This window comes from Balaenoptera borealis (assembly GCF_965194805.1).
Source record: "Balaenoptera borealis genome assembly, chromosome: 5".
NCBI lineage: Eukaryota > Metazoa > Chordata > Mammalia > Artiodactyla > Balaenopteridae > Balaenoptera > Balaenoptera borealis.
This window is the reverse complement of record NC_138862.1, coordinates 123,068,465-123,083,567: the sequence shown is the minus strand read 5'-3', so window position 1 is coordinate 123,083,567 and position 15,103 is coordinate 123,068,465. Positions and strand designations below refer to the sequence as shown.

The following is a 15,103-nucleotide window of genomic DNA, read 5'->3' as shown; positions in this document are numbered from 1 at the left end:
GTTTGAAAATGAAATTAGCATTTTGTCCAGCATCTAGGTTGCTTCTATTATGTGGATGCAATTAAATTGATTTAACTAATGTCCAGAGTCCTGTTTGCAGTGGAAACAATATAGTCACTGAGATATGGGTGAGGAGTGGTCAACCTTTAGTTAAGAAAGAACAAATTAAGTGGTTTTAATGTTGAATTTCCTTCTCACCTTAAAAGTGGGCTTTGTATTCCACTGCTTACATGATATATCAGAAGTTTGCTCATGACTTGCAGCTGAGGGACTCTTTAATCTTCGTTGTCAGTACTGGCATTACACACAAATATTTCAGGTTATTTCAAGATGATACCTGGATAAGTTCTGTTATTAAATGTGAACAAACAAATTTTGGCTCGTTATTAGTGATTATATATATTTTCAACAGAATTCAAGAAGAGCGTGATGAGAGACATAAAACAAAAGGCAGGTTAAGTCGATTTGAGCCGCCTCAGTCAGATTCTGATGGTCAGCGTCGTTCTAGTAAGTGACATTTATTTTAATGTTTGTTTTTGTGACGAACTATTCCAAAAACTAAGAATTGTTTTCTTTTCCCCCTTTTAAAGTGGATGCGCCTTCAAGAAGAAATAGATCATCTGGTGGTAATACAGTTTTTTGCTTTTTTTAATTCATAGAAATTGTCCAAACTTTGTATTTTGCAGGTTATAATTTTTTCTTCTCTTTGTCCTAGTTCTCGATGATTATGCACCTGGCTCACATGATGTAGGAGATCCAAGCACTACTAATTTATACCTTGGAAACATTAATCCACAGGTAATATTAGAAAAGTAAGATGAATGTTGGCTCATATGCTGTATACTTTTGTAGGAAAACTGCTTTGTCAGTCATTAAAAAAAATGAAGTCAAGAATCTGAAGTAAGCAGATGTGGTGGAACTAGATAAGTCTCTAAAATTATCTTGTGAAATTGAGCCTTAGCGGTATGGGCCGAATTTTCTTGCTACAATTCCTAAGGGCTTGTCTCCCCTTTCTTTCTTTTCTTTTCTTTTCTTTTTTTTTTTAAATACATTTATTTAGCTTTGCTCTTCTTATTATTATTTCTTTTAAATATTTTTGGCTGCGTTGGGTCTTCCTTGCTGTGCGCAGGCTTTCTCTAGTTGCAGTGAGTGGGGGCTACTCTTCGTGGTGGTGTGCGGGCTTCTTGTTGTGGTGGCTTCTCTGTTGTGGTGGGTTCTCTGTTGCGGAGCACGGGCTCTAGGCATGTGGTAGTTGCAGCACCTGGGCACTGTAGTTGTGGTGCACAGGCTAGTTGCTCCGTGGCATGTGGGATCTTCCCACACCAGCGCTCAAACCCGTGTCCCCTGCATTGGCAGGCACATTCTTAACCACTGTGCCGCCAGGGAAGTCCCTGTCTCCTCTTGCTGTAACTGGACTGTCCTCTGATTTTGAAATGTTTTGCTAGGTGCTGATTTTATCTATCAGGATATGACCAGTGGTAGACAATATTCTTTTGAGACTGTCCCCTTCTGATGCATAGCCTACTTCCTTATGGATTTCTTTCTTTTTTCATCTTAATAATAGCAAAGTAATATTTCTGCTTAGTCTTTTATATTTTAATTCTTTCCCCTGCTTCATTCTTAATTGTTATGGGGAATATAGTGGTTGTTCTGCATAGTAAGATCTTTTAAAAAATACTATATATTTTGGACCTCATTGCATATTTACCCTTTTTTGTTTTCTCTGTTCTTGATTACACTGGCAGCTGGGTGCTGGAAAAAGAAAAAGTGACCAGATCCTTTATTTCTTTCATTGCCAACAAATATTTCCTCCTTGACTTAAGTGTGGTAATTATTGCTGCCTGAAAAAGGTTGCTAAATGCTGAACAAACCATTGCTGTAGAAAGCGTATTTTAGGTGCAGGATCTCAGAAGGAGGAAGAGTGAAGGTAAAGGTGTGCTTTTGATTTCTCCAGCCACCCAGCCTCTCCACCCGGCCACTTACATAAAACAGAATGTTTCTGGTGTGAAAAGATTTGTGCATGCCCCATGAAGGCAGGATTTCACCCTTGTAGAGGTCCCAGTACTTGAATGGAAAGCTGTAGCATTGCTAGGTCTCTTCTCATTTTGCAAAAACTGCTCTGTGCTGCATAGAGTTCTTTTTTCTTTCCTCTTTGCTTACCAAAAATATCTTACGCCTTTTAATAGATGAATGAAGAAATGTTGTGCCAGGAGTTTGGAAGATTTGGGCCCCTGGCCAGCGTGAAAATTATGTGGCCCAGAACTGATGAAGAAAGGGCAAGAGAGAGAAACTGTGGCTTTGTGGCCTTTATGAATAGAAGAGATGCTGAAAGAGCTTTAAAAAACTTAAATGGTAAGGAAGCCCATCTGTAGAACTCAGATATTGCTTAGGTTTTGAAAAGTATTTATAAAAACTCGAGAGGAAAAATGGACCAGAAAGGTAAAGGTTAAACATGAAAATTAATTTAAATCACCAGAGAGCCTTTATTTTCTTTTGAGAGTTACCAGGGTGACTTTTCTTTTCTTTCTTTTAGGAAAGATGATTATGTCTTTTGAAATGAAGTTAGGTTGGGGTAAAGCTGTGCCTATTCCTCCACATCCAATATACATTCCGCCTTCCATGATGGAACATACGCTTCCGCCACCTCCGTCAGGACTGCCTTTTAATGCGCAGCCTAGAGAGCGGTTAAAAAACCCCAATGCTCCCATGTTACCACCACCTAAAAACAAGGAGGATTTTGAGAAGGTAATTTAAAAAATGTACATAGGGCCGCATCTAATTTGTAAATACTAAATCTGTGGTAGTATTTCTTTTCAACAATTTATAGAAAGTGTGTGTGTAATTCTGTTTGGCATCTCTTAAAGAAAATGAAATAACTTAGATGTGTTCCCTGCCTTAGCCCATGGAAACCCTGTATTGGGATACTAGGTCATATTTTTATTTGTGGCTATCATTCCTTTTTTGACCACTTATTAAGTTTTTTTTTTTTTTTTCCTTTGTCCACTGTTGTATCCAGGTTTGCTTAAGTGTAGTATCTAAATTTACTTTGTTTTGAGAAAGTGATACTTTGTATTTGGTTAAGTGCCTTTTCAGTTAGAAAGACTCCTAAATAGTTAAACTGTTTGGATGGCAGCTAGCTAATAACTTCGTTTTCAAGATCTAAGGTATTAGAATATTTGAGAGCATATATGGTTTTTTAAAAGTTAGCTACTCTAGTAAAAGCAAAGGGTATTTTCTTTTTATTAAACATAAAACCAACTTAATTTCAAGTTATAAGAATTTGTTGGTTCTATTATGAATTAATTACACTTAAAATGACAGGGCTGGTTTTAAAGGCTTGGGAACAAAGTAGCAAACTGTATGGTCAGAGGCAAACAGTTAATGATTTCACAAATTAAAATCTTTATCTGATAATTCTCAGTGTAGTACCTATTTCAGTGCATTGATGTGCATTCTGGCAGGAATGTTCTGATTCTTTGCATTTGGTGAACGTTTACTGTTCACTGAACACATCCATTTGCATTTATGTAATTGCTTAGTGTATAATTACTTCAAATGCAGTGATTGCCTGCAAAACTTGTGATTAGATGTGTAGTATTTTCAATGCATATGTATATTTTTGCTTGTTACTTGTTAACAATACTCACATATTCTATGTTTATTATCTGATGTGACTTCATATACAGACTCTGTCGCAAGCCATAGTCAAAGTGGTTATCCCAACAGAAAGGTACATGTTTTTCTTTATTATTACTGATCTAAATATAGACAATATCCCCTTCTGAATTAAAAAAAAAATGGTGTTGAGGAAAAGGTAGTATCTTGACTGAGCAATGGTTCCTTCCCAGTACTTTTTGGGGGGGGATATGTGAAATTTAACTAACTTTAGTATACTTTGCAATTTTATGTCATTATCTTTTTTGTTTTATTGTTAACAATGTAGGGTATTTTGTAGCTTTAGTAGTTACAATGTGTTTAATAGATTTAATCTGGAGTTGTTAGTCTAATAACATTAGATTATTGGGATGGGAAAATAGGTGTTTTAAATGTATCTTAAATTTTAGATAATGTTACATTTTGACCCAATCTGTTATTTTTTTTCTTGGTTTCTGAATTGTGTGTGTTTAATATGCAACCTTAGTTTGAGTTTTCCTTACTGAAAGCATAGCTTTATTTTTCCTAAATGATTTTAAGAAGGAATTTCTATTATTCTCGTGAACACTGACCATAACTAGAAACTTTTTTCATGGTAACAAAGGTGTTTGGAATTCTTTTATTTTCCTTTCTTCCGTTTTTTCTTTTTCAACATAATGTTAAAGCAGAAGAAAGAATTCATGCCGTAGGTATGCTCTTGCTCAGTCAAGCTAAGCCTTTTCCCAAACACAGGAACACAACACTGGTTGAATAATAAATGAACACAAAAGAATACCAAATTCTCTTTGACATTGGCCTTGGTGAGCAACACCAGCTGAAGTGTCTGCGGCAGCGGGGGACCAGGAAAGCAGCATGGGATGGATTGGGAAAGTATACAGGTTTTGACCAGACATTGGTACGATCGACTCCAGTAAATGTGGTTTTATTATAACTGAGAGACAATTTTTGTTTTTTTGTTGTTGTTGCCCAGAATAAGATAATTACCATTTTAAAATAAAATAATGCACTTTAAATTATATCATCTTTTTGTACTACACTGTTTCATTCTGATAGAAAAGTCACCTTTTTAAAAATAAGCACATAATCCTTAAGGAAAAAAGAATGATTACAGTTCTTTAAGAATCTTGAATTTAAGTTAGCAACGACTAATTGTCAGATTTTGATTTTAAATAATCATGAAACATTCTAAAACTTCTTTTAAACTTTAAATTTTCTAAAAATAGATATATCAGTTACAAGCCTGTTTAAAACTATAGTGGGTTTTTTTTTTCCACTGGTAAAGCACTCACAGGAAAGTAGTATATTGGCAGCACTTAAAAAGCATATATCCAGTATTAGCTTTATATGTGGCTCAGCTTATTTCTAAACAAAATTTTGAGTGTACATTTTGCTGTAAAGTCTTGACTCACCATTACAATGAATCCTTTGTTTTAAACTTGCTAAATCATTTTTCATCTATCTTTAATATGCAAGTCAAGTTGCTTTTGACTTAATTCATGCAAGTTTCTGGATGTGTAGTATTTGTCCGCCTAGTCATTGATTTTATATATTATGATACATAAAATTTCCCTTTAATTTGACATATACCAGTGGGAGTTTTGGGACTGAATCAATACCATATCTCCCTTCTTTTAAAACAATGTCATTAACCATATGGATGTTGAGAATACATTCTCATTTGGATATCAAGAACTGCATATTTGCAGACCAATTAATACTTCTGTGAAAGAATTTTTAGATTTAAAATTGATACTTTTGGGTTTTTGTTTTAACAGTTTGAGGTTGAATTAATAATTTTAATATATAGTTTTCCCTCTGTTAAAGATTTATTAAACCTTCATATTTTTCTTTGACCTCTATTAGGTCAAAAAAATTCATTTTTTCACTATAGAGATTTTAGTGTCCACTTAAGTAGGTTTGTTTGAAAACTGAGAAAATAATTATAGTCAGCATGAGATAAATTATTTTACTGTTCATGTACTCTGAAGCAGGGCTTTATAGAGCAAAAAAAAGGTCTTATTCTATAACTATATATTTATTTATATTCTAGCAGTTACATGAACTTAATTTGAGCTGGGAATGCTAAAGGTGTAATTTAGTGTGTGCCTTGTACCAAGAGCCAATATCCTTTTGCTTTTCCCATTTGTTATTTGCCAACTCTACATGGTGGAGACTGGTGAAATGAGAAATCAGAAGTAGCTATCATAAGCTGAATCATTTTTGCCTGACACTGTAATCAATGTCTAAAATTGTGTTTGGAGCCTAATAAGGTATCAGATTTTAAAAATACTTTATAAGCCCAGTCAACAAAATGACGACTAAAAAGTTACATATGTTTATTTTTGGCTTAAATATTGGGAAGTAATTGTCATGAAAAATGGGAAGGGCATATCACCATGTCCCTTATTTTGGAATATTTTGGAAACAGGACTCCATTCGTTTAAGGCTTTGGCAATATAATTGCTTTATTGATTCAGAACACACAGGCAGAATTATACATGTCATGAGCTATGTGAACTAGTTTGAAGTGTGGTCCAAAGGGATGTTGCCTCATTGAAGGTCAGATTCAATAAAAACTCCATCTGCTATATGTGTACCAGAAAAGCACAGGAGTTGGATGGATTTTTTAAATTATTAAATCAGACCTTAAACTTGTTAATAGTTGTGCATTTTTATAAATTATAGTCATGTATATAACATTTCAGTATCACTATAAAAGTGCTTGGTTTAGGAATGTTTTAAAACTGAGATAGTGTGTAAGTTTTTAGATGGTTATGATAACATGTAAGCTTTAAGTTTCTGATTTTATATATTTGCAGCTTTCCAGTTAGTTGTGATTCATAATTTAATGTTTTGCATTTGGAAAGTAAAATTAAGTGGTATTTAGAAATTGAAATCTTTATTACTGTGAAGCTGTGTTGTGGTTTCCCACCCTCCCTTCCCTTCCCTTCCCCTCCCACTCCCTTATCCCTATTGCCCCCCTCCCTCTTAATGCACAAGGTATTAACATATGCTCCAGGTTACTTTCTTGGTATAAAATTCTGTATTAGTCAGCAGAATAATCTTTTTCTGCACAATTATAGTAACTTAGGTCAAGTGTAGTTTTATTTAGTGGTAGGTCTGAATCCATTTTCTTTAACTGTGTTGTTGTTGTAGGAATTTGCTCGCCCTGATACATCGAATGATAGAGTTTGTTGTACGTGAAGGGCCAATGTTTGAAGCTATGATTATGAACAGAGAGATCAACAATCCTATGTTCAGGTGTGCATTTTTTTTATTGTGGTAATAACATTTACATGTAACATACAACTTACCATTTATATATGTACAGTTCAGTGGCATTAAGTACATTCATGTTGTTGTGCAACCATCACCATAACTTTTCACATTTTCCATAACTGAAACTCTGTACCCCTTAAACAATAACTCCCCATTCCTTTGGTCCCTCAGCCCCTGGCAACCACCATTCTACTTTCTGTGAATTTGATTACCCTAGGTACCTCATCTAAGTGGAGTCATACCTTATTTGTGCTTTTGAGACTGGCTTATTTCACTTAGCATAATGTCTTCAAGGTTCATCCTTGGTGTAGCATGTGTCAGAATTTCCTTACCTTTTAAGGCTGAATAATATTCCATTGCATGTATATATCACATTTTGTTTATCCTCAGATGTGCATTTTAAAAAATACTTTAAAATTATTTTTTGGAATTAAAAATACTCAAAGAAAAAAGTCCTAAAAGTATGAGGTTATTTTCGTAATGGGGTGAGAAGGCAGTTTTAATAATTAGACTAGAATGTGCCTGGGTCAATTTTCCAGTGATTTCCATGGTTTGATTAATTAAATAGCTTTGTTTTTAGCATTCTCTAGGAGGAAAATATTTTTCATTGTGTTTTTCAATGAAAGAGTCTTTCATAAGCAAAATATGGTAGAATAAATGAGGTTTATAAGAAACTACTTATCTTCTAAATAGTTATATGTAACACTTCATTTGCAATTTACTTAAGTCATTTAAAAACCACTGCTTTTGAAGTTATATCTTGGGAAGACCTCTCCATTGCCAGACACAGTACCCGACACATAGTGTTCAATAAAACTGATTGTAAGACTCAGCAAGATGCATACATACCTTCTGAGTATTAGTGTCAGTCACAAAGGCGGTCTGGGGTTGGGGTGAGGAAAGGGATAGATGGCAGTGGGTGAGGATTTCTCTTCAGGGATCTTTGCTTTGGGTTTTATTTAGAAGTAAATAGGCAAATAATATTTCTCATTTGTTCATATTTACTTGAAGATAGTTCTCCATTAAAGAATCCAATGTTTAATTTTTTTTTTTGTTTTTGTTTTAGATTCTTATTTGAAAACCAGACACCAGCCCATGTTTACTATAGGTGGAAGCTTTATTCTATTCTGCAGGCAAGTATAATCAACTACTTTGTTATTTTGACTCTGAGGTATTAGATCTTTCTAATAACATTCTGGACACTTAACTAGGGAGATTCTCCAACTAAGTGGCGGACAGAAGATTTTCGTATGTTCAAAAATGGATCTTTTTGGAGGCCACCACCGTTAAATCCATATCTGCATGGGATGTCAGAAGAGCAGGAAACAGAAGCTTTTGTAGAGGAGCCTAGTAAAAAGGGAGCACTTAAGGAAGAGTAAGATTTTTACCTTTCTTGTTTTATATTCAGAAAAGTTGCTTTAATGGTCACTTTAATTAATGGTCTTAATACGATGTGTTAACCCTAAAATAAAATGGTTTTTAAAATTTGTGATTGTTTAAAATAGTAACATCTCTTAACGTATGCATTGTAGTTTTAAAAATCTTGGCAAGTATTATAAGTGTGTGTCCTACTCAACTTGACCTCTTCCTACTGATAAAAATTATTGATGATCTCTTAAGTGATGGTACTCCAGCAGTGAAATACTTTATATTCTTATAGAAATTATTTCATGGCCCTTAGAACTCTTGCCTCTTTGAATGCAACGTAAAGAGGTAAAGTTATTTTATGGCTTAGTGAAGTCAAATGGGTGACTGCAAAGCTGCTCCATGAAGTGCCGTGTGCGGCCACCATGGAGACATGTTATTACTAGTGCTCAGTCAGCACTGCTTCAGGGCAGTTAGCCTGGTTTAAGAAGCAGAAACAAATTTAACTATTGAAATGTTTAGAGGAAATTCTGTATACCTGAAGGGGAAAAAAAAAGGCCAAAATAATTTTTAGCTTATAGGATTATATACTTCACTGTCAATAAATCTTAGTGCTAGTTGCATTGATGCATTGTTTGTGAGAGCATTGCTGATAGAGAACTATAGCATTTGAGAGTATATTTGCTTCTGAAGATGTATGTTCATCATTACTTTTGCCCAGGGATCTGCATACTCAGCCCATAGGCTAAATCTGGCTACCTCCTGTTTTTGTAAATAAAATTTTATTTGAACACGGCCATACCCATCCCTTTGCATGTAGTCTGTGGTTGCTTTGGTGTTATAGCAGCAAAGCTGAGTAACTGTGACAGAGACTGTATGACTTTCAAAGCCTAAAATATTCACTCTGTGATCCTTTACAGAAAAAGTTTGTCAGCCCTTGCTTTATAGCCTGTCCTAATCCTATGCAGAAGTGCTAAAGTAACAGACTTCCTTCAAAGGAGAGTGAAGGCCATGAAGGTTCTTCTTCAGTGTAATAGGATAATAGGAGTGGGACATTTGCGAAGACTCTTGAAAAAATGCCTATAATTTAAAATTTACTTAATTTGTAAACTAAAAGTCACTAAAATAATTTATTAGTTCCCGGGATAGTTTTCTTCCCCATATAAATTCTTTAAAAAAATGTAACATATTTGGAATACATAACACAAATCAGACTTAACACAACTTAGTCTTCAGAATTTTATCGGAGTGGGTTTTAAAGAAATTAACGTGCGAGCAGAAACTATAATGGCATTTGAAATTTGTATTTATAAATACTTATAAGTTAAAAAATTCGTATTCAGACAGAGGGACAAATTAGAAGAAATTCTGCGGGGGTTAACTCCGAGGAAAAATGATATTGGAGATGCAATGGTTTTCTGTCTTAATAATGCTGAAGCTGCTGAAGAAATAGTGGATTGCATTACCGAGTCATTGTCCATCTTAAAGACACCCCTTCCCAAAAAGGTATGGGAATAATTTCTCCTAATGGAACATTTAGTTAAGTAAAGGAGAGGTAATAGTTGGCTTCTGTTTGAATTGAAATTGGTTTCCTTTTTGAATGAAGAAGTTGACTGAAGAAATCTTTCTGGTGCAGTTTCATTTTCCTTCTGCCTGGGAAACTTATCTTAGTTATTAACACACAGATTATCAACAGATTGAAATGTAAATGAGTTACAACTTTTGTCCCTGCCAAAGTCATGGTTGTGGTGATACTGAATTTCTTAAAACTCTTCTCATTAGTTAGGATTATTAAATTATGGCTAAACATTGGCCTTATGCTGTTGATTCAAAAAATTTCAATACGGAAATTTTTTTAGATACGTTTTTTGCTGTTGGTTTTTTATTTTTAATCCATTTTATGCTGTCTTTTGGTATTCTAGATTGCCAGATTATATTTGGTTTCTGATGTTTTGTACAACTCTTCAGCCAAAGTTGCCAATGCTTCCTATTATAGAAAATTGTAAGTATAGTGATGTAAGTTGATATGCCTGAACTAAAATATTTAAGGGTAAGGAGCTCAGAAAAGAGGATAGTTTTGTTAATTAATACCCTCAATAATAAGAAATAATTTGAATTTCTTCATAGTTTGTTGAATATTCTAAAAATCGGATTGTATTCATTGAAGTAAACCACTTTAAGCTAAATTATTATAATCTTTTGAAAGTTTTTCTATCAGTTTCCTGATTAGCTTGATAAAAGAACAAATAGGAAGAGTTAAAAAATCACTTTATTCCTATTGTGTATTTAGCCACTTGTGTAATAAATAAGCTGAAACACTAGAAATAGTGGCCAACAAAGGAAGAAAACAAAGGAGCATTAACTATTTACAGAATCAGTGTTCTCTGATCATCATTGTATTGGTTGTGGTTCATTGTTAATGTTTTCCTAGGCAATAGGAAATTTTGTTGCTGTATATTAATATATAACTCCTCCTCAGTTCCCCACAGTTCCTTTTTGGTGTTTATTTTATGAATTAGGGAAGCTTTTCTTTAGGAACTGGCTCTGAAGGGAAATTTGGAGGTTTGGGCCCTAATCTTAGCTCTGCTATTCCTTCTTTTGCCTTGGACAGGTCACTTACCTTTTCTATTTCCTGTTTTATAAAACAAAGTGGTTGGACTAGATGGCTCAAGGTATCCTAGATGTAAGAGTTCCTTGTTAATTAAGGGAACTAGTTCTTAAGGCTCTTCGTGCGATTTTGCAGAAGAAAAATTCAGAATAATAGGAGTTAAAGTTATAGTTTTAGATTTTAAACACCTAATTCTTATTTTTAAAGATTTACTTGATTAATTTATTTATAAAATTAAAAGTCCAGAGTGGTTTTCATTGGCCTAGCATGTTGAAGTAGATAAGGATTTTTAAACACGTTCTGTTGTAAAAAACATATTATTTGAATTTCAGTTTTGAAACAAAGTTGTGTCAGATATTTTCAGACCTCAATGCTACCTATCGTACAATTCAAGGCCATTTACAGTCTGAAAACTTTAAGGTACGTTTATTGTTTGGGTGTTTTTGCCCTAGTGTTTTAAATGGGAAGTGGGCACCGGAAGCACATTGGAGGGCTAAAAGAGTATGTTAAGTAAGTGTAAGACATAACTTAGATGTTTCAGAAATTATTGTTTTAAAATTTACTGCCATTTTACCTTCAGTATCAAAAAAAGTCTGAAATTTAAAAATATGTCTAGTGTTTTGTTGGGTGTCTGTTTTAGTTTTAAGGATTTTATTTAAACATTTTAAATACTGGTCTTTTCACAGAAAACACTGAGAAGATCACTTGTTTTATAGTGGTATATATTATTTGGCTGGATTAGGAATATAGTTATTCATGTTGAAAGTATATTCAGTTATTAATTTTTTATTAACGCTCAAGCTGTAGACCAGTGTTAAGAAAAGCCAAACAGAATACCTTACTTATAGTTGAAAAAATAGATACACTTTCATGGGAAGAATACACATTAAGGAAATTTTTAGCTTGGGAAGATGCCCAATGACCCCACCATTTAGGGGATTCAGACAAACAACTCCATTAAAATTTTTTTTGACCTTAAATTTTGACCATAAGACAGAGATTATAGAAAAGTTTAAGGAGGGGACAGAGAGAAGTGTTAGCCAGAATCAGGAAGTACTTCATCGGACCATAAAGGAATTCAGATCAAAATGTGGGCTAACTTGATATCCAGCTTTCATAAGTTTCTAAGCTAGTGTTTCCCAGAATGTGGCCTCATGTGTACCACCAGTGGTATGGGACCTTGATCTTAGGTGACTGAGAGCAAACAGTTACTGTTTCTTTTTTATATTACATTTATTCTTAGTTTCTTTCCTCTTTTAATGGGGAGGTAATATTCATTTAAAAAAAAATATTGTAATGATGAATAGTTATTTCCCTTAAACTTTAAAAAGAATATCGTTTTAAAGGAAAATTTAGCAAATTGTGATGGTCATTATCATGAGATGACGTTGGATAGTTACTGCCCTAAATAATAATTCATTGTCTTTTTCCTGTTAGCAACGGGTAATGACCTGCTTTAGAGCATGGGAAGATTGGGCAATTTATCCAGAACCATTTTTGATCAAACTACAAAATATTTTCTTAGGACTTGTAAATATTATTGAAGAAAAGGAGACAGAGGTAGGTATTCAGTGTATTTGTCCGATTATCTTAAAATTTATTTCTGGAATGCTGTGGGGGTATGATATGTTACAGATGTGAGTAACATTTCTTTGTGGAAAATGCCTACTGTTTACCACTGAACAGTGGATTTTTGTTGCTGGCATTGCTGGAGCCCAGGACTTGAAATTGTTGCTGGCATTGCTGGAGCCCAGGACTTGAAATTATATGTAATAGGAATTCTCTGTTTTGTGTCCTTATGTGAAAATTGGTGACTTTTTAAATTTGATGACATGAAAGGATTTATAGTATATTAGTAGAAAAAAAGCAAGTAATAGAGCAATGTATATAGCATGATTTCATTTTGTTAAACTAAAGATAGCTGTGTAAGTAAACATGTACCTGAAAAGATGCACCACAGTGGTAGCAGATTGTATTCATCACCATTCTGGTTTTTTTTTTTTTTTTTTAAACCTCCTCAATAGTTCTTAAATCCGTCATCTTCATTTCTACCATCCTAATCCAGCTATCATACTTTCACTTTCACTGCTCCAACCACATGGTCCTTGTTTCAGTTTCTTAAGTATGTTTCCTCCTACCATAGACCTTTGTACATGTTCTTTCCTCTTTCTGGAACATCTCTTCTTTATCTGAGACACTTCAGATCTCAGTTTGAGCATAAATTCATTGAGCCTTCTCAGACCTCTTTAGGTGGAACCTACTTATTACACATTCTAATAATACAGTGCACCTCTTTGTTATAGCAGTCATCGTATATTGTTGTGATTATCTGATTGCCTGGCTCCTTCTCTGCCCCCCGTCCCCCCCTACCCCCCAATTGTACTAAGCTCTACGACGGGAGGGACTAGGGGACCAAGGCTCGTTTTTGCTCATCATTGTATCCTCAGTGCCTCACATGGTACCTGGCATAATTAAGTACTTGGTAAATATTTGATAAATATTGCACAGATGAATGCGTCTTTGTCAGCTGGATGATAAAAATATATTCTTATTATATCCTCACATTGTACCTGGGCATGTTAGTTGGTTTATACTGGATTGCAAGTTAATCTTTTAGCAATATGACTTTAGCAAGCAAAAGAAAATGTTACAGTAGTATGTGTTTTTATAGGATGTACCAGATGACCTTGATGGTGCCCCCATTGAGGAAGAGCTTGATGGTGCACCTCTAGAAGATGTGGATGGAATTCCTATTGATGCTACTCCCATTGATGACCTTGATGGAGTCCCTATTAAGAACCTTGATGATGATCTTGATGGAGTGCCTTGTAAGTTCAAACTTCAAACTCAGTAAATCTAGCTAATAAGTTTGATTCCAAGCCTCTTTAATTTCCACACATGCTGATATGGAAAAAGGTTATAATTTCTCAGTAAGGTTGTCAGTCATTAACTTTTTTCTGTCTTTTAGTTCTGACTTTTCAGAATTGAACTACCCAGTAATACATTTGTGCCAAGAAAAAGGTTTCCTTTCTGGTCACGTTTATTTGTTGGGACAGTCAGCCTCTTAAAATGTTAGCAGGTTTTTCCTGTCTTAATTGTTAGGAAACTATAGGCAAAATCTTGTGTTCAATTGTATGCATAATCCCAGGTGCTTGGTTTTATCAGTTCTATTTTTATTATTAGTTTTCCTAACTTATAGATTAAGTTTTCCTAGTTGCTTGGAATCATTTTTGGAAATAAGTATACATAATCTTTAGTACATTTGGATTATATGTTAAAATATTGAATAATATATGAATTCTGCAGTTTAAACAATAATTAGATAAAGGTACTAAAGTTTCTTTTACTTTCTCAGCTTCTCCATTTGCTTGTAGTGACCCACCTCTATGTTCTGGGTATATGTGTGTGTGTGTATATATATCTATCTATATATATATACACACACATATATATGCATATATATGTATATAAATTATATTTATACTTATATTTAAAAATTGGACCTCAGGTGCAGAGAGTTGGATTAGTCATAATCCTTGTTCTTGACACTAGCATTATTAGTCCACGTGTGACCTTATTTAATTTTACTTTTTAATAATAAGTGAATATTCATGAGCTCTTTAAGTCATCCTCTAGTAGTCAGAGTTAATGGCTCATCTTTATTCAACAGTGGATGCGACTGAAGACGCAAAGAAGAATGAGCCTATATTTAAGGTTGCCCCGTCAAAATGGGAGGCTGTAGATGAATCTGAATTGGAAGCACAGGGTAAGCAAAAATACAATAAATACGAAGCTTTAAAAAAATTGAGTACTTAAAATTTTACCAAATCATTGTTGTGTGTGTGTACGTGTACATTTTCCTTTTGTATTTTATAACATGTTTCAACCTTAAGACCCAGTGTGGTCATATTTTATGTCTAGTGGCTAAGTTTTCATTGTGGTTGCTGTTTAAATTATCTTAGATCCTTCAGTTTGGATGCTTCAAGAGTAATCAGAGAAATCACTAAAAACCTTTTAGGTTAAGCCATTTCAGTAGAAAATGTAGATGGAAAGCTGTACCTATTTGGAAATTAGAGGTCAGTTTCAGAAAAACCAAAGCTTTGTCTCTCTTATAATGCTTGACTTCTTAGATGCAGTTTAGACCTACCTTTCATACTTGCTTGGACATGTACCCTAGACCTTATAATCTATAATTGT

General features: G+C 34.1%; 1 protein-coding gene across 5 annotated transcripts in view; it reads left to right on the top strand.

Annotated features, from left to right (window-relative positions):
* The window catches only part of U2SURP (U2 snRNP associated SURP domain containing), a 54,864-nt gene that overhangs the window by 23,240 nt on the left and 16,521 nt on the right, over positions 1-15,103 (top strand). For 2 of the 5 annotated variants that reach the window (XM_082392909.1, XM_082392906.1), the window contains exons 8-22: positions 413-507; positions 591-626; positions 716-798; positions 2,187-2,352; positions 2,534-2,745; positions 3,687-3,730; positions 6,811-6,915; positions 8,000-8,066; positions 8,145-8,308; positions 9,642-9,804; positions 10,221-10,300; positions 11,239-11,326; positions 12,344-12,466; positions 13,578-13,734; positions 14,577-14,672. In XM_082392909.1, coding sequence (XP_082249035.1) covers positions 413-507; positions 591-626; positions 716-798; positions 2,187-2,352; positions 2,534-2,745; positions 3,687-3,730; positions 6,811-6,915; positions 8,000-8,066; positions 8,145-8,308; positions 9,642-9,804; positions 10,221-10,300; positions 11,239-11,326; positions 12,344-12,466; positions 13,578-13,734; positions 14,577-14,672 — 1,679 coding nt within the window. Of the gene's footprint in view, positions 1-412; positions 508-590; positions 627-715; positions 799-2,186; positions 2,353-2,533; positions 2,746-3,686; positions 3,731-6,810; positions 6,916-7,999; positions 8,071-8,144; positions 8,309-9,641; positions 9,805-10,220; positions 10,301-11,238; positions 11,327-12,343; positions 12,467-13,577; positions 13,735-14,576; positions 14,673-15,103 lie in introns of those variants that run through there. The other 3 variants (XM_082392907.1, XM_082392908.1, XM_082392910.1) reach the window with 3 other exon arrangements.